Source organism: Hypomesus transpacificus, unplaced genomic scaffold, assembly GCF_021917145.1.
Source record: "Hypomesus transpacificus isolate Combined female unplaced genomic scaffold, fHypTra1 scaffold_131, whole genome shotgun sequence".
Lineage (NCBI taxonomy): Eukaryota > Metazoa > Chordata > Actinopteri > Osmeriformes > Osmeridae > Hypomesus > Hypomesus transpacificus.
The window spans coordinates 405,175-432,436 of NW_025813707.1; the positions used below are offsets into that span (position 1 = coordinate 405,175).

Here is a 27,262-nt window from a genome sequence, read left to right on the forward strand (position 1 = left end):
CAGTCCAGGAACAGGATACTTCTGTGGTCAGGGGAGAGTCTTATTGACTCTGTCATCATAATGGAGGTGAGTTTTATAGAAACCGGGACAGAGAGATGGATATATAGCCATAACAGCTTCAAACTTAGTGTGTTTAGTTTAGTCATAGCTTTTGTGAAACTCCATCAGAAACAACGTGGATGTAGTATATACATCACCAATCCCTATTTTCCTCTGCTACTCGCCAGTTGTTCTCCATGCACGGGCAGTGGACTCTGGTAGGTGTTAACTCAGAGCCAACAAACATCGTTAATGTCATCAATAAACCCTGGTTCTATCAACCTAAACCACCTAGGCATTTGTTAACAATTACTTTAGTTTCACATTTCAAATGACAATATTGCTGTTGCATCCACCTCATGTGTCCCCGTTTCACTCACCCCCCTTCTTCCCAGTTGGAACGCAACCAGGAAGGGATTGTTGTTATCCGGCGGTTGAGTTTCATTTTCTGATCCCTCAACAGGGAGCAGGGGTTGAGTGACTGTTCGCCGTTGTCCAGGGTGGCTTGGTACCTTCGAGCCCTGGATTTGGTCCTTGGTCTTCAGCACAACCTTGACTTCTGAGGCACGAGCAGGAAGCTCTCAATCCTCAGTCTCAGGCCCAGTTGGAGGGCTGAGAGTTAACCAACGTAATTTGTGTGCTTTGCCTTTAGGACAGCACTGTCCTGTACTGTATCAGGGAAATCAGAGTCAATAGTTGTTATAGGTGTGACCAAGTTTGATGTGGGATTTATAACGGTGCTTCCAGATGGACCACATGGTTGACCCTTCAAACTGTGTTGTGGTCATCGTTGCTCGTGACCCTGTGTTCAGGCAGTGTTTCTACACGGGGGTGTTGAATTTTCCCCCGGTCGCCTTTAGTGGAGACTCGGCCACCAGGCTGGATACTGGTTGGTTTCTCCGAGGCTCGTTCTTTCCTCCTTCTCCTCCCCTACTTCCTACAAAACATTTTCAACAAAAAAGCTTTACCATAGTCTAAGGGTTAGACTATCAAAATTATAGATGTTACTACTTAGGGTGTTTTTTGCTTGTCTATCAAATAAGTTATCAATTTAAAATTGCCTCTGTCTCTGAGACCATAGTTCAAATTTTTCCTATCCCCCCTTCCCCCCATCGCATAGTTCATATCTATGCGATTCCTAAGGGATAGAAAAAATATGTTAGTCAGTGACAACCCAAATTCTTCATATTCCTTCACATATTTATAATATTTTTACCTCTTCTTTATATCTCCTGCTTTCAAGCAAAGTTTGGGGATATTTACTCAAACTTTAATAACTGTACCTGTTTTAGTCCTGTCCACCACAGCAAATCACTCAAACCACTGGGTTCCTGAAACAAAAATTGTCTACCGACAGGGTTAGTTCAGTCTTTCCAATGGCTAAGTTTCAAATTGGTTCTTAACTTCACAACCATGGGTGATAGGCAGATTTTCTGTGTACAGAGAAGCTTGAGTCTCTTGCTGTGGTCAAGAGGTCACGCAGCAGGTCTCGGACAATACACATATAGATAGGAGAATGTGCACTTTAACCTTTGGACAGAGCAACATGCAGAAAATAGTATAAACAATGACTGCACCACCTGTGCGTTGTTCTTCCTATGCCTTAAGTTGTGGAATGTCTACCGTTTAAGGACATGTTTTGGTGGTTACTATATTTGTATGGTCCAGCTCATATATAATGTCTATCTGAGAGACATGTTTCTCACTCATGCCTATCACTCTGTTGTGGACTGATGGTGTGATCCGAGCAGCTCGATTAATAAACGAAGTCAACTCTTTTTCATTGTGGTGCGTTCCTTGGCCCATCCTCCGACAGAATATCATCATAACCCATGGGTTAGGCCCATGCAGCAGGAAAAAATAGTGTTTAGCTGAATTTACAGTGGTGGATGCAGGCATTTCACTTATTTAGAGCATAACCAATCAAAGATGTTTTTTATTGTTTATGCAAGTATTTCCCATCATTCAACAGAACCTGTGTGTGTTGTGTGGATTTCTACCTGGTGTTGCATAGTCATGTATGGTGTGCCGTCTCAGATGTATTACAGCCCTTTGGCAGCATGGCGGCGGCATTAACTCCGCTTGTGGTTGCACCCATGCGTACCTTGCTCTAGGTGGCTGCCCACAGCCCTCTTTCACTGGAACTCTAACTGGGGTGTCATTCTGTCTTCGGCCGGGGCAGGACTGCTTAAAGTGTCCATGTCGTTCACATCCCCAGCAACTCCGTTCTTTTTTACCTTGTTGCAGGGTGGGGTTTCCTCGGGACAGCATGGCCTCTGTCATTGCCCTTTGACCTCCATTCCCCCATTCGTAAGGGGGCGGCCAATCTTCCTGGCCAGTAGGTGGATCGCATGAGGCAGTTGGAAGGGGGATGGTCGAAGATTGTTTTCCTTTCTTGCATTCTTTGCGAGCTCCTTTTCCAACGTCTCTCACGAGGTCCTTCAGTCCTTTTTCAGTCAGTAGATACACCCTTGCGTCGACACCCCCATCTGGGAGCTTGTTGGGCTGCTCCTGGAGGGTCTCTCCAGTGGACATAGGACGCCTGTTAAGAGAGTCAATTGATGTACTTCCCACTCCCTGTACCTGAAGGCTCACTACTGCAGACTGGAACCCAGCTTGGACATCAGTGATGTCATCATGTGGTCTTGGGATCCTGTCAGCCTTGGCACGCTGCTCGGCTTCATCCAGCAGACATCTTACGTAGAAGTATGTTGCTAAAAGTTGTTTGTGGGTCAAAACAGTTTCCAGCATTTCATTACCTGCCCCTGTTGGAATTGGCATTGCCTCTGCCCCCCTCTCAACCAAAGTCCTTCTGGGTGGGGCAGCGCTAGTACTCATCTGGAACACATGGGGTGCTGTAGAGAGAGTCTGGTCAGGGGTTGCTCTTCCCTCCTGCATCACTGCTCTCTCTGCCATGGGTGGTAGTTGTTAGGCACAGCAGCTCGGTGATCTAAGCTCAAATACAGGTATATCATTCAACAAGTCAAAACAACCCTTGTCCTCTCTAACACCAACTATAATGAGATATGAATCAGTTTGGAGAAACTCTCAAGACTATACCCCTGTTTGATATGTATGTGTTTGTGCATAGCATTTATGTGGCAGTGGCCTTGTTGAACGGGAAAATCACTCTGCACACGCAACAGAAACACAGTTCTATTTTTATTACTTCCTATATAAACACTTTGAGACAACGTGTAAACCCTTTTGTTGTACTTGTGCCAGATTTTCGCCTCTCCGTCTGTAATGTTCAGAGAGAAGAGAATGTGAGACAACTTATATATGCATTCCTTCAAGTTTACTTTCAGATTTTCAGCTTACAGTTACTTTAAACATTTCAACCCCTTGAAACCTTTCTGGTCAGTTTCTACAAACTTTACACAGATATTTTCCTATCATAGTTTAAATTGTTGACTTATCTTGAAATTATATACATTTACTTGGTTTTTAATGTTTCCTCTTCTGTTGGTCTAAGGATATGCCACCATTACTTGATTGTATTCTGTTCAGTTCACACTGCTCCCTGCTCTGCCCCGCGCCGGGCCCGGCCCCCACCTCCTCATTCTCCTCATTCTTTTTACCGTTGCTAGATTCAAAAAGTCCTAAAAAGTTATGCCCTCAGTTTACTCGAATATTGTTTAAAGAGGCCCATATCATATCCTTGTACCTAAACATCAAGTTATAATAGAGATCGCCGGATAAATCCTTGCCCGAGTTTACAGGGTACGACAGTAGAAAAGCTTTTAGCAAGGAACATTTAACATTCAATCTTCCTTTCATTCAGGGAAACATACATCCTAGCAATTCAAAAGCATTTGTAACCAATCCTCTCCTCCATAGCCTTTTCACTTTATCTAGTTCAAGATTCGTATCTAGGCATTCATAAGGTTTCACAGGTTTTTTTAATTGCCTACCTTATCCAAATGTAGATGTGGCGAATCACGTCGGCGTCATCAATTGTTGGAGGCTCAAAAGTGGTTCTTAATGGTGTAAGATTTAACAGGCTTGGAGTCGAGGAAGTTGATTACAAAGGCTTTCGTCTTTATTGCATAGGCTCTTGGGAACACACGCGGAACTTCTCTAGCCAGAGAAGTCTGACATGTAATCATAGACAAGTACTTTTATACAGTCCTACCCACGTCACACAAATATCTTGGCACCATTCAGACAACACATACTTCAAGCTAAACAGATGTATCCGCTCTATTTGTTGGGTTCCTATGATACCAGGGTCGTCCTAACTAGGGGAACACGCTGTTAGGTCATCCTGACCTGGCTTTCTGATGGTAAGAACATTCTAACGGGAGGGGTGAGTGAATCACAAAGAAGTTGTTGTCCCATACCCGAATATGGGACAACAACATCATCTCTCAACTTTAAACTATTTCCTTACTAGGGCTGTTTCTCAGCCTTAGCTGACCTCTGTCCTGGGCTACTCCCTGCACGTACCACTTTACCCTCACATAGGCCCAAAAAAGACCCCAACATTCTTAACCAATTTGCATCTAATACCTTTATCAAAACTCTTAAAAACCCTACATTTTACTATTTTGATTTTAAATGCCTCAGCCTCCCTGGGAAAGTCTATTCAGGGGTCCTGAAGAGGAGGGTCCGTCGGATTGTCGAACCTCTGATTCAGGAGGAGCAATGTGGTTTTCGTCCTGGCCGTGGAACAGTGGACCAGTTTATACCCTCCGCGGAGTCCTGGAGGGTACATGGGAGTTCGCCCAACCAGTCTACACATGTTTTGTGGATTTGGAAAAGGCGTTCGACCGTGTCCCTCGGGGGCTCATGTGGGGGGTGCTCCGAGAGTACGGGGTACCGGATTTCCTGATCGGGGCTGTCCGGTCCCTGTACGACCGGTGCCAGAGTTTGGTCTGCATTGCCGGTAGTAAGTCGAACTTGTTTCCGGTGAGGGTTGGACTCCGCCAGGGCTGCCCTATGTCACCGATTCTGTTCATTACCTATACGGACAGAATTTCTAGGCGTAGCCAGGGTGTTGAGGGGGTCCGGTTTGGTGACCTCAGGATCGGGTCGCTGCTTTTTGCAGATGATGTGGTCCTGTTGGCTTCATCGGGCCGTGACCTTCAGCTCTCAATGGAGCGGTTCGCAACCGAATGTGAAGCGGCTGGGATGCCAATCAGCACCTCCAAATCTGAGGCCATGGTAATCGACCGGAAAAGGGTGGAGTGCCATCTCCGGGTCTGGGGGGAGATCCTGAACCAAGCGGAGGAGTTCAAGTATCTCGGGGTCTTGTTCACGAGTGAGGGAAGAATGGAGCGCGAGGTCGACAGGCGGATCGGTGCGGCGTCCGCAGTGATGCGGGCTCTGCATCGGTCTGTCGTGGTGAAGAAGGAGCTGAGTCGAAAGGCGAAGCTCTCTATTTACCAGTCGATCTACGTTCCTACCCTCACCTATGGTCACGAACTATGGGTAGTGACCGAAAGAACGAGATCGCGAATACAAGCGGCCGAAATGAGCTTTCTCCGCAGGGTGTTCGGGCTCTCCCTTAGAGATAGGGTGACAAGCTCGGTCATCCGGGAGGGGCTCAGAGTAGAACCGCTGCTCCTCCGCATCGAGAGGAGCCAGCTGAGGTGGCTCGGGCATCTGATTAGGATGCCTCCTGGACGCCTCCCTGGTGAGGTGTTCCGGGCACGTCCCACTGGGAAGAGGCCCCGGGGAAGACCCAGGACACGCTGGAGGGACTATGTCTCTCGGCTGGCCTGGGAACGCCTCGGCGTCCCCCAGGAAGAGCTGGTGGAAGTGGCCGGGGGGAGGGAAGTCTGGGCCTCCCTGCTTCCTCCGTAGCTGCCCCCGCGACCCGACCCCAGACAAGCGGCAGATGACGGACGGATTTTAAATGTTTTCCCATATACCTAAAGTATATGCATAGTTCCCATTTCAGAACATCAAAGTGTTTAAACCAATCATCTCTTCACAAAACGTTCTCTTGTTTCATTTCATAATCTTCCATGATCCTCTTAAACCAATCTTTTATGTAACTTTCTAATCATTTCCTCAATGTTTTACATACATTTCTTCAAACCAAAATATAACATTTGTGAAAACACAGCTTCAAAATAACCCAACTGGAAAAGTGCCACCATTTGATTTAATGTCGGATATTTGATGTGCAAGTGGTTATTAAAATCAAATGTAGCTAATAAAGTTACAATTTCAAATTAAATCAAATCCTTAAACAAAACGCATTCCTTCGCCAAATAAAAACAACCTTCCTGTTTAAACACAAACTTCCCATAAGTTCCCATAACACACAAGGTTGCAATTATTGACTGAATCTCGCCGTTTGATTTAAAAATTAGCCTTCTGTTAATTCTCTGACCCACATTTTAATTTCCTTTAAACTATCGTTATCATAATTTTGTTTCATTAAATCCATGTTCGGACAGTTATAACTGCTGCCAGACCTAAGTCACTCATGCAAGTATTACGCTCCGTAATTACGTCAACCAAACAATGCCCTTAAGACAAAAGAAAATATAAATTCTCCCTTTTTCTTTTTAAACCTTTAAATTCACAATTTAACAAGAGTAACATAAGCCCGTAAAACAAAACCCTTATTCTTTAACTTCCTTTTAAATGTCTTATCAAAGCATACAGAGAATACTCCTTTGAATATTCCTATATTTACCAGCCATTACGCCCACAACATGTGTAATGCACGGACAATTCTTCAAATCTCAATTTTGTGGACCAAAAACCCTAAATGAAAATATTTAATTGGAATATTTTGTAGTTTGTATTATGATTTAATGTAACACTCTTGTTACTTTCTCAATTACTCTTAGTTTTTACTTGAATAACTCGAATCTATCACATTGTTTCTATCACCGCTTCAAATCAAATCAAATCAAATCAAATTTATTTGTATAGCCCTTTTTACACGCAAGCATGTCACAGAGGGCTTCACATGCGCCCATAGAACTGCCCCTCAACCAACCTAAACCCTCAAGGAAGACAAGGAAAAACTCCCAGAAAAACTCCCACCGGTAGCTTCAAACTTGAATCACACAAACAGTGCCCTCTGGAACAAAGCAAAAACTCAAATCCTTTTTTTTTCTCTTTAAACAACACAGATGGTTGGCGTTTACCTTCTATTCACTTAATTTTGCTCTAGTATAACTCTTCTGATTGTATTATAACCAATTTATAAACCAGGGGTTCAATTTGTGAATTTTTATTGAATACCATCACATATCACAGATATGTCACTTATAAATACAAGTTCTGGTCGGAAAGGCTTCAAAAAACCTCCCTGTTTGACTAGGAATTACAACAAATGTATCACGCATTTGTTAACCACCAAACTTCGAATTCATCCAAACGGACACATCTTTCAGCATTAATACTCACATAATTATGTAGAATTACCCTCTGGGATCACCTTTGTAAAACTTCAACCTAACGGGACTTTTAGCCCCCACCTTTCCTCAGAATTTCTGAAACTCATGTAAAATGTCTACTCAAACAACCAAAAACCTTGTTAGCAAATGTTTCAAAATACTCATCACTTAACATATTTCAAAAGTAACCAAATTAATGTCAAATTCGCTCCAAATTCATAAATTTCTCTAAATTTGCGTCTTTTCAATCTCTCTATTTCTAAATTAGTCTGCGCATGCGTCATGCGGTTACTCATCCTGGATGTCAAATGTCAATCTGCAATACCTGTACTAGCCTGTACCCGCCGCCATCGCTGTTGAGTGTCTGTAAGTTGTTCTGTTTTTCCTTTATAGCAGACATAATACAAGAGACATCGGGCTGGCAAATGCAAACTAGAACCTTGTCAGCCTTTTGATTTCCTTCTCCTGTTTCCATGCAGTTCCCTCTTCTCCTGATGAGAAGTTCAGCTTCCTTTGTCTGCAATCTCTGGCATAATGTCCCATTCTACCACACCTATAGACCAATTATCACCCTACGTCACACAACTCAACTGCGCATGTGGGTTGCAAAAGACGAACTTCTCCCCGTTCTATTACTCTTGAAGTGTCGTTCAGGTCATCATATATCTCTGGCCACTGGATTGCAGGGCTTGATATTAACTTTTTGAGGCTCTTGGCCTTTGGACAAATACATTTACGTTCACTTGTCTATGCACAAAAGTCACTTGACCCCGATACCCTTAGCCTGTCCAAGTGATCGGGCAAAACTAGCCTGGCTACGGAGGTCGCTTTCTCAGGCAAATGACGAATGAAACAGACAGGTTAAAGAAATCCGAGATTCTGGCTATCTTCACCAGACTCATATCTACATTAGGCAGTCCTCCCTGACGTTTCTGGTGTAGAATGGAGTGAAATACAACATTGTGCACACTGCCAGTGAGCGAGTCTGACTGAGGCTAACGTCAAAACAGTGTAACTGGGATGTGGTCTCACTCAGATTGCCAGTTTAAACAAATCAGAAAAATAATCGGACCAGCTGACTAAAAGCAGAATTCCCATATCTCTTGAAAGCTGCCCTGCTCGACTTTTTAAATGTAGAATTGACTGTAAAAGTGTAAAATTATGAACTTTGTGACATGACGTGAAGACATGGTTGCCGCTCGACTATGTGGTCTGTACCGGGCGACATTCTCACTCAAATTTCAAGACTTCGTGACCCAAATCAAAATTCTGATGCGACAGATCATTAGGTAATCGCTTTCTCTCCTAAATGCATGTCCTCCTCGACGCTTTTGGTCTTTTTAAATCTAACTATTTGTATTATCCGTGTGGTCCTTTTGCCATTTAAAATTCTATCCTTTCCCGGTTTTCTGCAGCCACGTTGCGCGCGCATCCCGATTGTTTACAAACAAATAATTGGTCTATAGCATCCTTCTGTTCTATATTCCATCTTTCGTCTCCCCCTGGCTCTTCTTTGACCTTTTCCTCAACCTCCGCATGTGCTACTGTCGAATATAAACATGCCCGCCCCTTCGTCATCTAACGAAAACACTGCTGTTCTGGTTTTTGCCTTTTTCTTTTGTTGGAAATGTTTTTCAGCATGAAGAGCATATTCCTGAGTTTCATTTAAATGGGAAGTACTGTGACATAGGCAACTCTCAAAAAACTCACTCCTAAGTGGTTCTTCAGGGCTTTCATTCAACATAGTTGCTAAATGCTGTAGGTCATTTAAGTTCGCAAATTGTCTCCCATCACCATTGGCTGTCCATGGTCTAAAAACATACAAAGTTGGCTTGCCGTTCTTCCCAGGGGTTGGATTTGGGACTTGGATCAAAGCTGGGGGTTGAAGTAGGAGCTGCTGCGGAGACATGTCAAGTTCTGCTCCGAGATTTTTATCTTGTCTAGATGTTACTGTATTTATATAATCGGAATAATGGTTTTATTCACAACAAGACCGCGGTTATACAATCATACACTTAGTCCTCATAGACTAGTAGTATTTTATCTTCAACAGAAAAATCGGGATCCAAAGTCTACATATGCATCTAATATCACTCGTCAGAAAATGACAACTTAAACATGTATCAGCATTCTGGTTGGACAGGCCTTCAACACGTCCATAGGTCAATAAACCCGATACATTTCAACAATCACTTTCAGCAGCAATAAACACATATGCAGCACATTTGCCCTTAACAACATAAAATTAGGCCTTAACAACAATCGCGAATTAGTTCCCCTTGTATACACTTCAGTCATTCAGACTGGGTCAATTTTGTACGCGCGCACGGCAGTGTTTCCCACACATAGACTAATTTGTGGCGGTGCGCCACAGAATCAACACCGGCCGCCACACATTGCGTTTCGTAAAACATTTTTTTATCGCTAATTAGGTTAAAACACGCAGCGTATTCGTTCAGCTGCATTTCCTTTCCCCTGCTCTCCCTCCGTCTCTCTGTCACTCATGCGTCTTTCCCACATATGCACACATTCACAACGTCAGCACACGTTAGCAACAATGCATACATATGCTGTTCTAGTAAGACCGACAGCTATATCAGCGAGCCTTCAGCATTAGTGCCGTAGCTAAAAGTCGAGGAAAGTTGAGGCTACTTTTCGCTAGGTACCTTACTCACATTTACATTTAGTCATTTAGCAGACGCTCTTATCCAGAGCGACTTACAGTACTCGAAGTTTCCCCTTCGTTCTTTTGGTGAGAAGTCTCAAGAGCTAGCTACCTTCTCGGCGTCATGGAGCCGACCAGTTAAATAGTTGTTTAGCACTAGCGTTGCTACATGCATAATGCAGAAATGATATGTTAGTTGTTGTTAATTTGTGAAGGTGTGAATCATTTTGGATTAATATTTAATGTAACAAATTATTAACAAATTAACTGTAACGAATTATTAACAAAGGAATTATTACGACCCCCCCCCCCCCGGTCTGACAACCCCCACCCCTCCCCGCCACAATTAGATTTATAATCTGTGGGAAACACTGCACGGAGTAATTTAATCCTGTAGTCTTCTCACAACGACTGTGGACAGCCTACCCGCTTCACTGGTATTCTACGGAACTTAGTAAAATAGGTTACTAACGCTGCTTCCCGGACTCCGGCACCACATCTTAGCGAGTATGACTCAGTGATTAGTCTTCACTATCTCACAACTGGATCTGAATTAAGCAAATGTAGGTGATAGAACTGCACTTCTAATTTAACTTAAAAATCGAGAGTTCAAATTCTGCATTGTACACTGAAAAGTCCTATCTTTTGTTCACACATATATCTGAGTCCTGGTCGCCCAGGCCTCAACCTGTTCATTTGGCTAGGATTTAATAACACATGTTTGTAAGGCACGTGTCTACCACCAGACCCAGATCTATCAAAACAAACACATCTCAGCAACAATAAACGCACTAATGTAGAACTCCACTCTATAATGGCATTCAACCCCCTTTAGGATACCATGTGTAAATTACAATTCCCAATTCATCGGCAATAACAATCAGTTATTATGTCAATTTCAACCAATATACATTTACAGGTCAGAATCCATTATAAGTTTAGTGCATAACTTCACTGTGGAGTTTTTTATCCGACTTCAATGTTATCCAGTGATTAATCTTTAACGACCTCACTGCACGAGTTTTTCTCGATTTAGAACATATTAGTAAAAATAAAACACAAATCTTGTTCTTACCTTGAAATCCAACGAGACTGTGCCTCAGGCTATTCTTTTAATCTCGTCACTTCTTTGCCAACCTCCAGTGGGACCGGCCTTTGAGAAACAGCAATTAGCTGCAAGGTCTTTTAATCAGGAGTTTAAAAAAAACCTTGCCGTGCACGGATTCGGTCCCGACCCTGGACAGCGGAAAAAGGTATTGAGATCCGGCTCGCAAGGACCAATTTGTTAAGATAATTTCTCAAGTAATGCACAGACTCGTCGGATTCAAAGAAAGTACAATAGTTTAATGCTTGCCAGCAAGGAGACAAAGTCTGATCGCAATACAAAGTTTGTCTGCTAGCATGTTGTGCTAGCTAGCTATTTAAGCACAAGCGCTTTTTACAGTCATTGGTTAGGACAAAGGCATGCAAATGTTCCATGGCTCTTCTTCATTGGCTCTTTGCGTAGACCTGGTGCGAGTGTGTGCGTGTGTGTGCCATTTGACCCCTGTAAGCTTGACCACATGATTCACCCAACACAGATAAGGCCAGACATCTTTTATGGCCTCTCCAGTAAGAGAGAAATATCTGGTTGGCGAGAACACGTTGAGCCTCGTTGGCGCTAGACTGAGGGGGCATGTAGACGCCGACCAGTATGAATGAAGCAAACTTACGTGGCGAGTAAAAAGGTTTGCAGTTGATAAATACATTTTCCAGATCAGGAGAACAATGCTGCAGAATCACTGTCACATCTTCACACCAGCCACTGTTAATAAAAAAACAAATACCACCGCCTTTCGTTTTGCCAGAAAGCAAGGAGTCACGATCCGCTCTCAGTAGTTTGAAACCTGCTAGCTGTAGTGCAGAGTCTGGGATCATTTCACTCAGCCATGTTTCCGTAAAGCACAAAACGGAAGATGAATGAATATCTCTGTTTTTCCATATCAGTAGCTGAAGTTTGTCCAGTTTGTTGCTCAGCGAACGATCCGTTTACCTCTCCTGCGATTCTTCGCTGCTAGGACAAAGCCGAGGGTGGCTTTGACTATAATTCCCACTAAATCTGCCGCTGGGAGCAGAAAACTGGGAAATAAATCCACAGGAGTTGTAGTCCTGATGTTAAGAAGTGCTTCTCTTGTTAAAGAACCACGGAAATCTTGGCAGAACACTGAATTAACAGACAAAACAAGACAAAACAGAGCACACCGAGCTACCGCGGCTGCCATCGTCGGCGCCATCTTGATAATAAGGGTGGTTACTTTATCAAAAGTTAGTGAAATACAGTGATCAATGTTATCTGTTTTTACAATTTCACCGTGAGATTGTGTGACTTAAGTTAAAGGTCCCCATGGCATGCTGTTTTTGGATGCTTTTATATAGGCCTTAGTGGTCCCCTAATACTGTATCTGAAGTCTCCTCCCGAAATTCAGTCTTCGTGCAGAATTACAGCCACTACGAGCAGTCCCACAATGAGCTTTCCTCAGGATGTGCCGTTTCTGTGTCTGTAGTTTTAAATGCTATGAGGAGGAGAGAGGCGGGGCTAACTGCCATGCTTCGGTCGTTTGCAAGCCATGATGTCTCTCGAGGAAAAACCAATATCGTGCTTGCACAGTCGTAGCTCATTTTATCATTGGCGGGCCAAATTCTTTGGACGGGCAAAGCAGAGTAAGGGGAGGTAACCTTTCCCCTTAAGACGACATAAGAGGAAAATTCCAGATGGGCCCATCTGAGCTTTAATTTTCTCAAAGGCGGAGCAGGATATCCAGGGCTTGGTTTACACATATCGCAATTTCTAGCCACTGGGGGACCATAGGTAGGATAGGGGAACTCATATTAATGTTAAATAACCTCCTAAAGTGAAGTTTTCATATCATGGGACCTTTAACACTGTATAAGTAAGGGTTTGGAGAAAGACATTTTGTCATATTGGTTTAAATAAAATTCAAATCCTAATAGTAATCAAATCAAATGCTTGGACAGTAATATGGAGTCAGATGGCTGAGCGGTTAGGGAATCGGGCTAGTAATCAGAAGGTCGCTGGTTCGATTCCCGGCTGTGCCAAATGACGTTGTGTCCTTGGGCAAGGCACTTCACCCTACTTGCCTCGGGGGGAATGTCCCTGTACTTACTGTAAGTCGCTCTGGATAAGAGCGTCTGCTAAATGACTAAATGTAAATGTAAATGTAATATGAATCTGGTATCTGTGGCCATTACAGGACTATAATTAACACAAAGAATAACGAATCCTTATTGGATACTGCAGTTCTTTAGTAGAGTAGAAGTTAATTTCTTTGATTCAAGTTGGTGATAGTTTCTCCACAGAGGCAATGTATGTTTAATGATAGATGTTCAACTTTTAACAACAGGAACTATAGGCTTTTCACAAGTTGCTTGTGATGAAAAATGCTGTTGGCTACATTTCAGATGGAGGAAAGAACTTGAGATATAGCCAAAAGATAAGAGTACAGTCGCTTAGAGCTCGATGGGCCTAAATGTTAACCTGACACGTCAGATAGTTTGTTGCACAGAACCAACTGGGGAAGTCATCCTTGGAAACTGTTAGGAAAAGGGCAGGCACTTTTACCCCTAAAATTGCAAGTGATTGTATCTGTCTATTAGGGCCGGGCGGTATGACGGTATATACCGCGCGACGGCAGAAATGTGTCTACCGGGAGAGATTTGGCTATACTGTTTCAACCGCGGTATACTTTTTGCCTACTTTAAAATTTTTGGGGTTGGGCAATAAGGGCTCGCATCCAAAGTCTTTACAAATTTGTGATATTTTTGTATTTCACGTCAATTAAATGTCTGCTTGTTGTATTGTATATAAGCCATTGCATAAATCGTATTCCTGCAATATTTAGAATTGTAGTTTAACTTTTATTTGATTTGCTATTTTCGTTTGACCTTGATGCAGATTTGCGTTGTTTTGACAAAATTGTTGATGTGGAGTGTATTTTGTCTAGCGGACCACATTCATGCCGATGCCGAGGACATGCCGGAAAATTATGTTGTGTCCTTGGGCAAGACACCTCACCCTACTTGCCTCGGGGGGAATGTCCCTGTACTTGCTGTAAGTTGCTCTGGATAAGAGTGTCTGCTAAATGACTAAATGTAATGTAAATGTAACTTGAAGCCTGGCAAAATGGATTCATGGACAAGCTAACTCAAAAAAGCTTTAATAATAATAAACCCCACAATTTTTTTTTTAAATGAAACACAATTGCATGCATCTGAGCTTACCTGCTTTGAACGTCCCTCTTTTTAAACAGGAAATTGCAGCCTGAAAATATATGAACAGAGGAATAACAAATAAGATGATTTGCCTGATTTCTTTTTGGTCATTACAAGAAAAGATTATTCATGATGCATAAGCATATGACCCTTACATAAGACAACCTTTACCTTAAATTATTTTTATTTTTCCCGGGGAATGATTCTTGGGAAGACCTTGAGGAGAAGAGATGTGGGAAGAAGTAGAAAGTGGGTAACATAGAGAGAGGGTTGGTGAAGGAGGTAAAGAGAGCGAGGGACTGGGGAAAGGAGGTGCGGAGAAAGAATGGGAGGGAAGAGCAGGAGAACAGAAAGAGTGGGAGGGAAGAGGAGGGGAAGAGAGAGGGAGTCATAGGATGTGAAGAGAGAGAGGGAGTAGGAAGTGTAGATGAAGAGAGAGAGGGAGTAGGAAGAGTAGATAAAGAGAGAGAGGGAGTAGGAAGAGTAGATGAAGAGAGAGAGGGAGTCATAGGAGGTGGGTGGGGGACCGGGACAAGGTTAAGGGTGAAGGTTTGATCCTGAGTGGAGGCAGGGGATGTTGCTTCTGGTGTTTCTTTTGGTGTTTCTTCACCAGCTGTGGCAAGAAGGCTATTGTGGTCTGAGAGATAAAGACAAATAACTAAATGTAGAGGTAACATTATTTGAATCTAACTATAACAACCCCACAAATGAGGTTAATTAAACAGAAATAGGGCCTAATCTGGGAATATTTACTCATCAACAATATTCTATTAGTATATGTTATGTTACAAAACGTGTTTAGAAACTAAATGTAAATGCAAAGTTATAAAAAAGCATGTCCCAATGCAAAATGTGTTCTTACATTTAGGATAGTATTCATAAAGGGTGGTCATTTTCTTTATGATCTCCCTCACAGGCCCCTCTGGTATGAAGCCTATGCCTGCAATGACCTCTGCTGTAAACCCCCCCCCCCTCTCTTCTCTTTCCCCATGAGGAGCAGTGGCTTTAAGTCCAGTTCATGCAGCTTATTGACCTAAAAAACAGACATTAACAAGTTATCAGGCTTTGTCCTCTGTATCAGCTCTCTTGCCATCTGATCAACTACTTTTGAAATGGTATCATACTTCTTCCTACTTTTCAAAGTATCTACTATACTTCTTCTGACCATTATAGTATGGATCTGAATGGAACCGTAACCTAAGACCTCCACATTCTCACTCACAGATATGCGGGCTGAATCTATCACTCTGCCTGCGTTGCGGTGCTTCTTCACATTCTCCCCCCAGTCACCAACATGCAAACTCTCCTCCTTGGACTTAATCCTCTTTTTTTGTGAGAGGCTTGCAAAACATGAAAGACATGTTTTGCGGTTGGCAGTATTCATGACCTGGCAGTGAGGGCAAGGCCTGCTTTTGGGTTTGGTCATTTTCTGCAAACATAAACACATTGACATGTTATAAGCATTACAAGTAGGAATATGAGTAACACACATGAAATAATTATTATTCCTACATTTCATTCTCATGGCTTATGGGTATTGTAGTAAAGCATGAACTTCGACACCATGGAAAGAAGTAATGTATATATTTGTCTCACAAACACCGAGGCAGGTAGCAAGCAGAGCGGGTAGGCAGGCAGATGGAGAGTTGGGGCGAGTGGGATGTTTTTTTGGGACACAAGAAAGTGCAATATTAGAAAACTTTGAATACAAATAGTAGATAATAGACTCGGAAGTACAAGGAGGCCAGGAACGTAGGTACCAGGTTGTAAAAACAACAATCTGGCGGTGAGTGGAGGGCAAACCAGGGTTTGTCACCGCAAGTTATTGGGAAACTGGACCGCAGGTGTGGATCTTGTGCAGGTAGGGTGGACTGGATCACTGGAGCCTGGAGATTCACACAAACACAGACAAACAGAAAGACAGAAACAGAAAAACAGGCAGAGCCTGTGGAGGGCGTAACACAGGTAGACAGAGGTAGGTGGACACAGGTATACACAGGTACGTCCTGACAAATTATAAAAATAGGCAGTAAGGCAAGGATATGGTGAGGTAATAATATGGTGAGGTAATTAGGATATTGATATCGTTTCCAGAAAATCTGTGACTTCAGCTGCAAGTAAGAAAAGATAAAAAATACAATACAATAAATGTCATACCTGGCAAGCTATGAGATGTAAAAAGGACCACGCCAGCAAAGATAAACATTGGTCTGAGTCCAATGAAAGTGCACCGGTTCATGACCTTGCATGACATAACGTTAGACTAGCTAGCTAGCTAGCACAGTGTATTTGCCTATTTTTGCTGTTTACAAAGTCAATTCATTTATATTGGTGATGCAAAGCACCGGGCAATGTACGTCAAACACAATAACATTAAACCAACCTAAAAAATAAAATAAAAACTGTATAGTAGGATAGTATCTTAAATATATGTCTACCTCATCGATAATAGCTTACCTTTTCAGAACGAGAGAGCGGAGGTTTAGTTGACAAGAAGTAGCCAGATCTTGACCGTCAAATTTTCAGCGACTTTTCAGCGTGTGTAATATTAAAATTACAATAATGTTGGATAATTTATAGGTTTTGCTGTCAGTGCATTTGACATGCTTGCTTCCATGCGCTTAAAATTATGATTAAAATAAAATGATATTCCTCCCCCGCCGGATTTTCTTTTTCATAGTTTTTTTATGCATATAGGCCTACCTTTTTAGATCGGTTTATTTTGTATCAGTGAATTTTTTTCAATAAAAAATCCAAAAGCCGCTCATCAAAATCTATTGGAGACCTAATGCGTCAAAATACAACACCATAGTTTACAATTTTCTACGGGAAAAGCCGAACATATTAACGTGGAAGTCAATGGGCGTCCCTAGGCGTCAAAAAACTACGAAAAAGGCGTCCCCCAGCTTGGGATGTTGGGATCCCAGATAGCAGCTGATTCCGCGCCGGATCTGGCTGAGTTCCGGCAGATCCGCGTAACAGTCGCATCCGTTTTGCGGATCCGTTCCAGATCTGATACAAATGCTACATTCTAAGTATCATTTTACGGAACTGGCCCGTTTTTGGAACGGATTCGGACATTTCTCTATCATTAATTTTACACTCAAATTTGCTCAGTCTATTTTCGTCATTGACGACGTCTTAATCGAGTTTCAAACACCTTTCACACATTCCCAGACATGAAAAGTATTGGACATCGAGTGTTTAAAAGACAGCTTGCATATTTAATAGTCTACCTACGTTAATAACATTGTCATTTAGCCGACTCTTATCCAGTAATAACCTGTGTCATCGGAACATTTTCCTTAACCCTCATTGTGTGCTACACTTTGTATTGTAAGACAATGTCAATGGTCACACTCATAGGCCTACCTGCATTCATTGCCTTCACCCTGATATACACAAGGCCAATTATACACCATTCTACCCCATAATACAACATCAGAAACCACGGTTGGCAAACTCGGTGCAGCCACATGTAGGTGGTTAAACAAACAATAACACACAATTAGCACCACAATGTGTGATTAAAAAGTCAGTTTATGTATAATGGCCAAGACTACAACTTAAGGCCACTTAGGGTCTGCTATACAGACTTAAAACTGTCTATGTCTATAACTACCTGACGCGCTTTCTTCTACCTTACGCCGCTCCGTAGCTGGCAGTTGAAATTACAGACTCCTTGTTGTCCGTGTTTTGATGGCCCTTTATTGATCACAATGTTCTTCCATTGAACATGCAAGTACATGTGTCCATCAAGCTCCATCAACAAACATTTTTACATTCCCATGAGTGATGCGGTGTGTGCAAATTGATGCGAAATATAAACCAATGAAAATGGCTCTTACATAAGGGATGCAAAACCTGTGCAATATCAAGCCAGTCAACTGCATTAAACTTGTAAGATGGCAGATTTATTGACAGTCTGAACTAACAAACATGAATGTGCATATTCCAGGAGGGATATCCTTAGCGGAGCTTATGAGAGAAGCCCTCTGGAAATTGTAATGAGGATGTGCAATTATAATAGGGAGGCTATATGGATTGATAACATTGGATAGTCAGTGACACACCAGCCAGGTTGTCACCAAATTGCCTACCGTGCTAAAAAAACATTTACATAACTTTGAAAAACATTTACGTAACCAAGCACGACTACACCATCTGATTTCACTTTGTGGCTCCCGTTTAATAAAGAGCAGCAATTCAATTGTAAAATCAGCTGGTATAGTGGTTGTTTGAATGAAAACCCACACCCTCTTGGCACTTAATTGCTGTACACAATTGACAAATGAGTAGAAACAACAGCTATATTTGTGGAATGGAGAATGGTTGTTATAGCAGGAAGTGAGAAGAAGCACACAGAAGTCCCCAACACTGTTGATGATGGGCAGCAGATCACCAGGAAGAATCTTCAACGCTCTGCTCACTGGAAAATAAAAGTAGTAAGTACATTTAGTCATTTAGCAGATGCTCTTACAGAAACAGCCAAGAAAATTAAACTCATCTTGCTACAGAACCATGTTAAATATTTGCCCATTACATGCTAAATAAGAGTCACCATAAACAACAACCCACTGGCAATCAGAACATAACATTAGAAGAGGAGGAGTAATCCAACAGGCCTACTCTGGTAATTAAGGAGGTCTTTAGTTGGTTAAATAGCCGAGCTAACTCATGACTTAAAGGTATTTTTGACATAATTTGACATTTGCTGTTAGACTTTTAGAAGTGCATGGCAACTATCAGTTAAGCATTTACTTTTGCAGTATACCGATAGACCTCGTATATTACTTTACATCCCAAACTGTATATAAAAACAACGTTAAACCGGTACAAACAAGTACTGTAAATGTTTTTGTCCAGTTATAATCAACAAGGGGCAAGCTGATCGCACGAGATGGCTGTCTCGTGAATTTGTGGCTAAACATTCGGACACAAACCGTTATTTGTGGCAGTTAGAGGACACCAGCAAACTAGGTGGTCTAACGATACAGTACCAGCTTTTGAAAAGTAACGTTGAGTAAGTAGATAGAAGTTTATAATATTATTGTAACTAAAAATGACTTAATGTAAGTGTACATCTCATTATACAGTGCGTATACTAGCTGCTGTAGCTAGATGGCGCTAGCAATATAGCTACATCGAATACGATCCAGTGGTGTGCTCTGTTAAATTGTTAGAGCTAAGCTAACGCTATTTCTACTGGCCGGGCATGCCTCTTTATGGATAGACCTGTAGCTACCAACTTGTTATATGTATATATACATAGTAATTACCGATTGGTTTGTCCATTCTACAATTTTAAAAGCTATTGTAAAACCACGACTGGAAGAACTGCTATAAAATAAACCAGTAGCTATAGTGCTAGCTCGAGCTACTAATGTACTGTTAGCTCTAGCTTTGTCTACTGTAGCTCGGTCCTACTAACGGAACATTAGCCAGATATGCCATAGTTAGCAAGCTACGACACAAACGTAACAAATACACTGTGTTCCATCATTTTAATTAAATATGACTTGTTGCACATGTTATTTATATTATTATATTATCACGCTTACCTCGATGTTGAACAGTTCTCTTCAACGTCGCTGTCCGTTGCTCATTTGTAGCTCTACAGTCCTACAGTACAGTAGGATCTTTAGCCAGACAGGATATGGATGAGCATTGGCAACGGCAACTGTCAATTACTTGAAATGACCATTCAGAAGCAAGTTGTCGCTTGTGAATAGCTAGTTTTCAGAGTCAATCGGCCAATCAAAAATCATGCACTTTCCATTGTATTTTATTATTTCACCATATAATTTGAAACGGCATTTAATTAGTTGATTCTGATCTGAGAAATAATATCTGATCGTATTCATTTGTTAAAACAATAATAATCTTAATCATGTAAAAAATGTTCTTTCAGTTTGAGGTTTATCTGGAATACTGTAACAGAAAGGAGTCACACATCACGTCTTCAGCACAACAGGAAGGTGAGTCAAACACACAAACATACAATGTGTTACAATATTTATGGGTATAAGGAGTAAAAAGTTAACTTGTTTAGTTGTTTTTGTATTAACTTTGTTGTTATTCAGATAAATGTCTGATACACACACATATACAGTGGAAAATAAATAAATAAAGATCAGTAGAGGGCTGGGGTTAAACCCCAGATGGACCCTAAAACATGTATTTCTGTCAGAATCTATTTTAGAGAGAAGATGAAAAGGAGGCAACCTCCATTAACAGACTCCGGAGTCAGGCAGAGGGCACGCTTTGCATTAGAAAAACGACTCCATGACATTGCAGACGACTCTCATTTAACAGAACAGGCGGTAGAAAACAGGGCAGACCCATGTGACAACACCAATGACAGCGATGGCAACCATGATTGTGACTCTAGCGTTACTCCTCAAGTGGAGGATGACAATTCAGATGACCATCACACAGACATAGAATGGGGGGGAGAAGAAATGGTTTCAGAGTCTGATGATGACACTGATGAAGAGCATGTGAGCCTTTTGGACAGCTTAGCCAATTGGGCTGTACAGTTCAGTATTTCTTTGGTCGCGCTCACAGCCCTCCTTACCCTGTTGAGGGTGTACCACCCAGAACTGCCAAAAGATGCTAGGACTGTCCTCAAAACAGAAATTAATTACAAAATACAAGAAAAATGTGGTGGGTTGTATCATTATACAGGTATCTTGGCAGCGCTTCGTAACACCTTATCTCAACATATACGCAATGTTGCTGATGGCTTTAAATTCAAGCTGCAGATTAATATTGATGGGTTACCACTGTTTAAAAGCACAAATATTCAGTTTTGGCCTATTTTAGGACTTCTGTTAAGTGTTCCAATGAAGGAACCTGTTGTCATAGGCATTTTTTGTGGCAGTAAAAAACCTTATCCAGCTGAAGAATTTTTGCGAGACTTCACATGTGAGTTACAACAGCTACAGAGAGGTTTTGATTTCAGTGGGAAAAAAGTGTTCCTTGAACTGGTTTCTGTTGTGTGTGATACACCTGCTAGGGCATTTGTAAAAAACACAAAGGCTCACAATGGATATCACGGATGTGATAAATGTTCCCAGCCAGGTGTTTACATTAACAGACGAATGACTTACCCTTTAAATAATTACATGTTACGGACTGACTCATCATTTTCAGAGAGAGCTGATGAGGATCATCACCATGAAGGACCTCATGGATTTTCTAATTTAGATGTTGGTATGGTAACTCGGTTTCCCCTTGATTACATGCACCTTGCATGTTTAGGTGTAATGCGACGATTGCTAAACATTTGGCTGAGGGGCCCTCTGATGTTTCGTTTGTCCTCTAGTCTTGTTGACAGGATTTCAGAAAGTCTAACTCAGATGCGTAGGTATATACCAGTAGAGTTTGCAAGGAAACCCCGATCCCTTCGAGAATTAGATCGTTGGAAAGCTACAGAGTTCAGACAATTTCTCTTGTATACAGGCCCTGTTGTTCTGGAACCATATTTAGACAGTAATTTATATAACAACTTTATGTTGTTATCTACAGGTATTTCCATCCTTGTCAGTCCACAGCTAGTCCATATGTATAGTACATATGCAAACACACTGCTCTCCACATTTGTTAGTCATTTTGGGGAGCTGTACGGCAGAGATGCCTTAGTGTATAATGTCCATTCCTTGGTCCACCTGTCTGCAGATGCAGATGTGCATGGTTGTTTGGACACTATCTCTGCTTTTCCATTTGAAAATTACCTTCATAAACTGAAGAGGTGTGTTAGAAAGCCTGAATTTCCTCTTGCTCAGGTAGTACGAAGGTTATCAGAGGTTCAAAAGATCTGCAGCATTGGTTGTCGTGAGGGTCTAAGAAGGCAACATTATGTTGGACCTGTTCCTGATGGCCTTCAAGCTGAAGCACAGTACAGAGAGCTACATACTAAAGAATGGACAGTGAAAGTTTCCACAGGCGATAATGTTTTTGCTATAGGCAGAGATATCTGTGTTTTACATAACATCACTCAATCTGTGGAAGGAATTTATGTAGTATTCAAAGTTTTCTCAAAAATTGAAAGGTTCTTTAACTATCCTATGGGCTCAGATTTTCTTAGAACATGTATTGTGTCTCAACCAACAGGACCTTTTAAGGTAGCTAAAGTGTCAGACATTTCCTTTAAGTGTGTCCTCTTACCTTATAAAGATAAGTTTGTTGTCATGCCTTTTTTACACATGCATAGTGACAGGGCATAGTTGGAGTGGTGGGTATAAGGAGGGAGGGTGGGGAGTTTGAGTAGTGGGAGACCAATGACTAATAATAAGACAAATGACTGCCAGACTAACAGAAAAACAGCACATTTACTCCAAATGAAAAAGGGCCCAGAAAGGGTTCTGGATACTTGTGAATTTTAATGATGTAAGTATCTTTAACGAAAATGGTTGGTAAGACATACAGAAACTAACTACAATAAGTGCACTCAGAACGTGTTGAAAGTCAGACTATAACAACAATACAAACGACTACAAAGAAAGACAATTAATGAATGGAAAACATTTTGGGTTATTATTTCCAAAGAAATTATGAAATAATGCTCATTTTAATCCGTAGTATTTTCTTTTTCAGATGTATATAGTTGTGGAATTTACTGAAACAAAAACAGTAAACATTATATCAGACTCGTGGTTTGAAGATGGTGTGACTTGGTGGCCAAACTACAAAAGTGATGAACGCATCAATAGAGCTGTCCAAAAACGGGAGGATCCAGGACCAGACTGGAAACAGTATGATGTTCGAGTCCTCTTTAGAGCTGGTACGGAACCATTTAGAAAGTTAACTTAATAAGGCATTGAAATTATTAAATCATTAAATATTTGAAAGTTTATATTTAATTATTTACTAATAATTCAGATTTTCAAAACTTATCAGGTGACTACATGAAGGCAAAAGAAAAGCTGAGGGTTTCACTGATCTGTAACACGTCAGAGTTACAAACTGATGACGAGGAACAAGTAATTATGAAGAAAAGAAAAAGTAAGCCAAGGTAAGAGAAAATCTGAGGGATCTGTAACACTTAAGAGTTACAAACAGATGATGTTTTTAATAAGGATAAGTAATTAGCCAATGTTGTTCAATTCTAAACTAGTTTTTATGTTGCACATACCAGGTTGTTAGCTGTTTTGCTTTGCTTGTTAGGATCATTTTTGGTGATACAGACTCTGACAGTGAGGCAGATGAGAGGAACAAGAGAAGACGCACCTCCACTCCATTGCCTCCTATTCCTCCACCCACTCTCAATGTAGTTTGCCAGACCACTACTAGACCTCTGCCAGGCCAGAGGCATACTACAGCTCCTGCACCACTTGTCCCTAGCCCTCCACCTTACATGCTTCCAAGTCCTCCACACCACTTCTCTGCTGGACATCGTCCAGATTTGAGGAGGCAATCTGACCGTGCTTGTGACACAGGTAGGCCTACTTCAAAAAAACAATTTCATATCACAGGTCTTATCAAATGTCTTTGTTCTTAATGTGCTCAATTTACCTACCTGTCCTCAGCTCCAATGTCACTGGTTGACACCCCTACGCGTCTGCCCTCAAGTCCTGTGTGGCGGATCTCTGCCACCCCTCTGTCAGAAAATGGCCAAGACCACCTTTTCGTTCCTAGCTTTAGACTGGGGAAGACCGGCACTGGACCTGTTCCTTGCTCTGGTACAATCATTTTAAAACAGACTGTGACCATATAAATGGTTAAATAAGTCAATATGAAAAAATATTTGTACTTACATTATGTGCTCTTTGAAACTATATTCAGGGGTGTCAAACCCTGGTCCTCGAGGGCCGCTGTCCTGCATGTTTTAGATGTTTCCCTGCTCCAACACACCTGATTCAATTAAATGGGTTGTTATAACGACCATTCATTCGAATCAGGTGAGCTGGATCAGGGAAACATCTAAAACATGCAGGACAGCGGCCCTCGAGGACCAGGGTTTGACACCCCTAATATATATCATACTTCATATGATAGATAAATAAATGATGAAGAGAGGAATAGCATGTAACAGCTAAAAGTAACACTTTTAATTGTTTCTTAACTCTTTCTGTAGCGGCTCAGCTGCACATCCTGACCCTGCTGGAACACATCAAGCAGCAACAAATGCAACTTGCTGCTGCTGTCAACAGTCTTGCTGCAAGAGTGGGTACAGAAACTCCAGTGGCTGAGATGCCGGACAATATGAGTTTCCCACTGGCCACCATGTCTGAAGTGGAGGAGTTGGAGGAGTGGCTGAAAGACTCAAGGAATTCTCATGCTAAGCAAAACATGGTATAAAGCCAACAACTTCATTGTCTTTTTACATCATCACCTTTAAGGCGACATCCATCACTGCTGTTTAGTCTACTGGGTGTTAATATTGTTTAGCTGGTGTTGAGTGCAGGGTTCTGTTCAGATAAACCCAGCATTTGATGCAGAATTGCAAACTTCATAGAGTTCACAAAACAACATTTTTAGACCTGATTTCATGAGCCAACAAAACTGTGCATAATTGTAGCAAATATTTTGTCTTTTGATCAAGAAGAAACCTTTTTTTATCTTGTCAGATTTCTGCGCTTGGTGCAGTAGGAGGACAGAACACCAAGAGAATATCCTGGAATGTTCTATCAAAGATTTTCTCTGACACAGTGGCCAAAAGAATTAATTGGAAAGGAGTAAATGGCAAAAAATGTTTCAAAGAAATGCTCACGAGAACTCTATTAATCAGTAAGTATTGTAAAATACAGTGAAGTAGCTGTCAAAACAATGGAGCAGTGGTTCTCAAACCTGTCCTCAGGGACCACCTGTCCTGCATGTTTTAGATGTTTCCCTGCTCCAACACACCTGATTCAAATGCATGTTCGTAAACAGGCTTCTACAGAGCAAGATAACGACCTATTCATTTGAATCAGGTTTGTTAGAGCAGGGAAACATCTAAGACATGCAGGACAGGTGGTCCCTTAGGACAGGTTTGAGAACCACTGCAATGAAGAATTAGCTGGAATAAGTGGAACATTCAGAATATCTGTTAGTGACAGTTTTATTAAGTGATGGACAAACTCCCTCAACAGAAGCTGTAAGGAAGAATCATCAGAGTGCACCGGACAGTGAGATTGACTCTTGCGCCATAAGATGGTTCAACCTGGCATCTGACAGGGGAGGCGGCCGCAAAGACAGGGCGATGGCCAAGGAGACCTCTTAGTTTGTGTCTTCTGTCTAACTCATTGTTCATTCCTGTTTTATGTGTGCATTTAGTATTGTTAAAGTGAATCATTAAACTAGGACATGGTTTTCTTCCTCTTATGCATTTGATTTGATTTAATAAAAGATTTGTATTTTTTATTATTTGTATTTTTATACATTTGTGTTTTTTGTTATGTTAAAATTTGAGAATGTACATATATTTAAACTAATGGCTTGAAAATTAATAAAAGTATTTTATTTGAAAATCTTCATGTTTTTTTTTCTTACTGAGAACTATATTGAGCGTGAACTAACATATATGGGGAATATAACCGAAATAATCGTTGCCGTTTTGGAACTGGCCCAGTGTCGGTCCGGATGTGAACCACATCCGTAAAACGGATCCGCGCCGGTATTGGCCCATTGTGCCGTTGGACACCGGCCCGAGTCCGTTTTACGGATCTGGCCCAGACTTTATGGAGGCTCTGGCCCGGATCTGGGCCAGATGATTTTTGCTATCTGGGATGAGACTGGGTTGGTGTAGCACAACATTGACATCAACATCGTTTTTCAAGTGCAGCTCCAAATTACGTCTATTTTAGTGAGACAATCATTCGGATTTTACGAGTAGAACGACATACAAATCGTATCGGCTCTCAAGTGCAGCACAACATAAACTTATATTTTGATGAAACATGAATTAAATAGTCTACTGACAGTTTCCTCAAAGCCTTAGACGAGGGAATTTAGGCTTGTAAAAATCGCCTCGGTTCGTCAAACTACAATTAGCAATAGCTAGGAAGGCAGTGCGCGTTCACGCGTATGGGAGTGGGATTCTGTTGGGGAGTGAGAATTCGGCCCAACACCAGCGGGGTGGAAATTCTCTGGCCACGTGGCCACGCCCTGCCTGGGCTGTGGGCCCCAAGAATTGTCATCACCTTTCCCCCCTAAACGACGGCCCTGAACGTGTGTATCAAATCATTGTTCATCAATGTTTAATGCATTAGGCTACATGTTGTAGCCTATGTAGGCAATTTAAGTTGATTTTCCATAAATGTAGGCTACATATTGAACTGATGAGAAAACGAAAATGAGAATGTCCGTGGTAAATCATAGTTTTCCCGTCGGGTCAGTGTTACAGGAACGTCTGGTTAAGCAACAACACTGTCTAAGCTTGACAATTAGCCTGCCCCGACCAGGCTAGTTTCGAAGCATAAGTTACCATAGTAACTGAGTTCGAACTACATTGAGCTTGCTTCATGGAACTGAATGAACTAGAAATAAGTCTGACTTAACTGATATAAGTCTGTCTTATTCGGTAAACTCGCCTTATGGAACAGGCCTCATGTGATTTATAAAGAGTTATTATCTGTAACTATCTTACTTTTCATTAAAACATTAAACAGAGGGTTTTGTTGTGTAAAATCTTCCCATGCCCGCAGTGATTATGTATAGGCTATGTTCCTCTCGTTCACCTGGCCCATTTTGTTATTTTCATCCTATGTGTTGTAATACAATCGATAGGCTATAAAGTATGATAATGTATTTGCTATTTAGAGCTATGGAAGATGGGCATACACATCAGGTGCATTAGGTAGTTATTTAGTAAATTTACATTAAGTTGCTATGGTCGGTTTATTGCTACAAACACGCTAGTAGCTAGTTTTTTTTCTTTCTCCTGTCCCCACCAATTTTTTTGTCAGCCGTCACTGATAAGCATAGGCCTATATTACTTTTT

The 27,262-nt window shown here is 41.6% G+C and overlaps 2 protein-coding genes and 1 long non-coding RNA gene across 6 annotated transcripts; 1 reads left to right on the forward strand and 2 right to left on the reverse strand.

Annotated features, from left to right (window-relative positions):
* Positions 1-811: 811 nt before the first annotated feature.
* Positions 812-2,929, reverse strand: LOC124488286. 2 transcript variants are annotated; one of them, XM_047050911.1, is made up of 3 exons: positions 2,144-2,929; positions 1,323-1,386; positions 812-1,177 (listed from the first exon to the last, which is right to left on the reverse strand). In XM_047050911.1, the coding sequence occupies exons 1-3, from the start codon at positions 2,875-2,877 to the stop codon at positions 1,133-1,135; spliced, it is 843 nt and encodes a 280-aa protein (XP_046906867.1). In that variant the 5' UTR covers positions 2,878-2,929; the 3' UTR covers positions 812-1,132. The 2 variants fall into 2 exon arrangements, with proteins under 2 accessions (XP_046906867.1, XP_046906868.1); XM_047050912.1 differs by lacking the exon at positions 1,323-1,386 and having other exon boundaries at positions 812-976.
* A 15,736-nt stretch (positions 2,930-18,665) lies between these two features.
* LOC124488276 lies at positions 18,666-25,737 on the forward strand. Of its 3 annotated transcripts, XM_047050897.1 has the most exons (5): positions 18,666-18,782; positions 20,249-20,315; positions 24,416-24,633; positions 24,909-25,068; positions 25,413-25,708. In XM_047050897.1, exons 1-5 carry the CDS (start codon positions 18,666-18,668, stop codon positions 25,541-25,543), a joined length of 693 nt encoding a protein of 230 aa, XP_046906853.1. In that variant the 3' UTR covers positions 25,544-25,708. The 3 variants fall into 3 exon arrangements, with proteins under 3 accessions (XP_046906853.1, XP_046906855.1, XP_046906854.1); XM_047050899.1 differs by lacking the exon at positions 24,909-25,068 and having other exon boundaries at positions 25,413-25,737; XM_047050898.1 differs by lacking the exons at positions 18,666-18,782; positions 20,249-20,315; positions 24,909-25,068 and adding exons at positions 22,445-23,777; positions 23,868-24,020.
* LOC124488277 lies at positions 18,678-21,758 on the reverse strand. The gene is made up of 2 exons (XR_006958621.1): positions 19,899-21,758; positions 18,678-18,766 (listed from the first exon to the last, which is right to left on the reverse strand). It is a non-coding gene; the product is annotated as an uncharacterized LOC124488277 (long non-coding RNA).
* Positions 25,738-27,262: the final 1,525 nt, after the last annotated feature.

Coding starts and splice junctions, on each gene's coding strand:
- LOC124488276 (XM_047050897.1), top strand. CDS start 18,666: ATGGTTGTTATAGCAGGAAGTGAGAAGAAGCACACAGAAGTCCCCAAC. Junction 20,316..24,415: donor GTCTTCAGCACAACAGGAAG/GTGAGTCAAACA, acceptor CTCTTTCTGTAG/CGGCTCAGCTGCACATCCTG. Junction 24,634..24,908: donor CTCATGCTAAGCAAAACATG/GTATAAAGCCAA, acceptor TTATCTTGTCAG/ATTTCTGCGCTTGGTGCAGT.
- LOC124488286 (XM_047050911.1), bottom strand. CDS start 2,877: ATGAGTACTAGCGCTGCCCCACCCAGAAGGACTTTGGTTGAGAGGGGG. Junction 1,387..2,143: donor GGGCAGCCACCTAGAGCAAG/GTACGCATGGGT, acceptor CCCTGTCGGTAG/ACAATTTTTGTTTCAGGAAC. Junction 1,178..1,322: donor GGTGGACAGGACTAAAACAG/GTACAGTTATTA, acceptor TCTATCCCTTAG/GAATCGCATAGATATGAACT.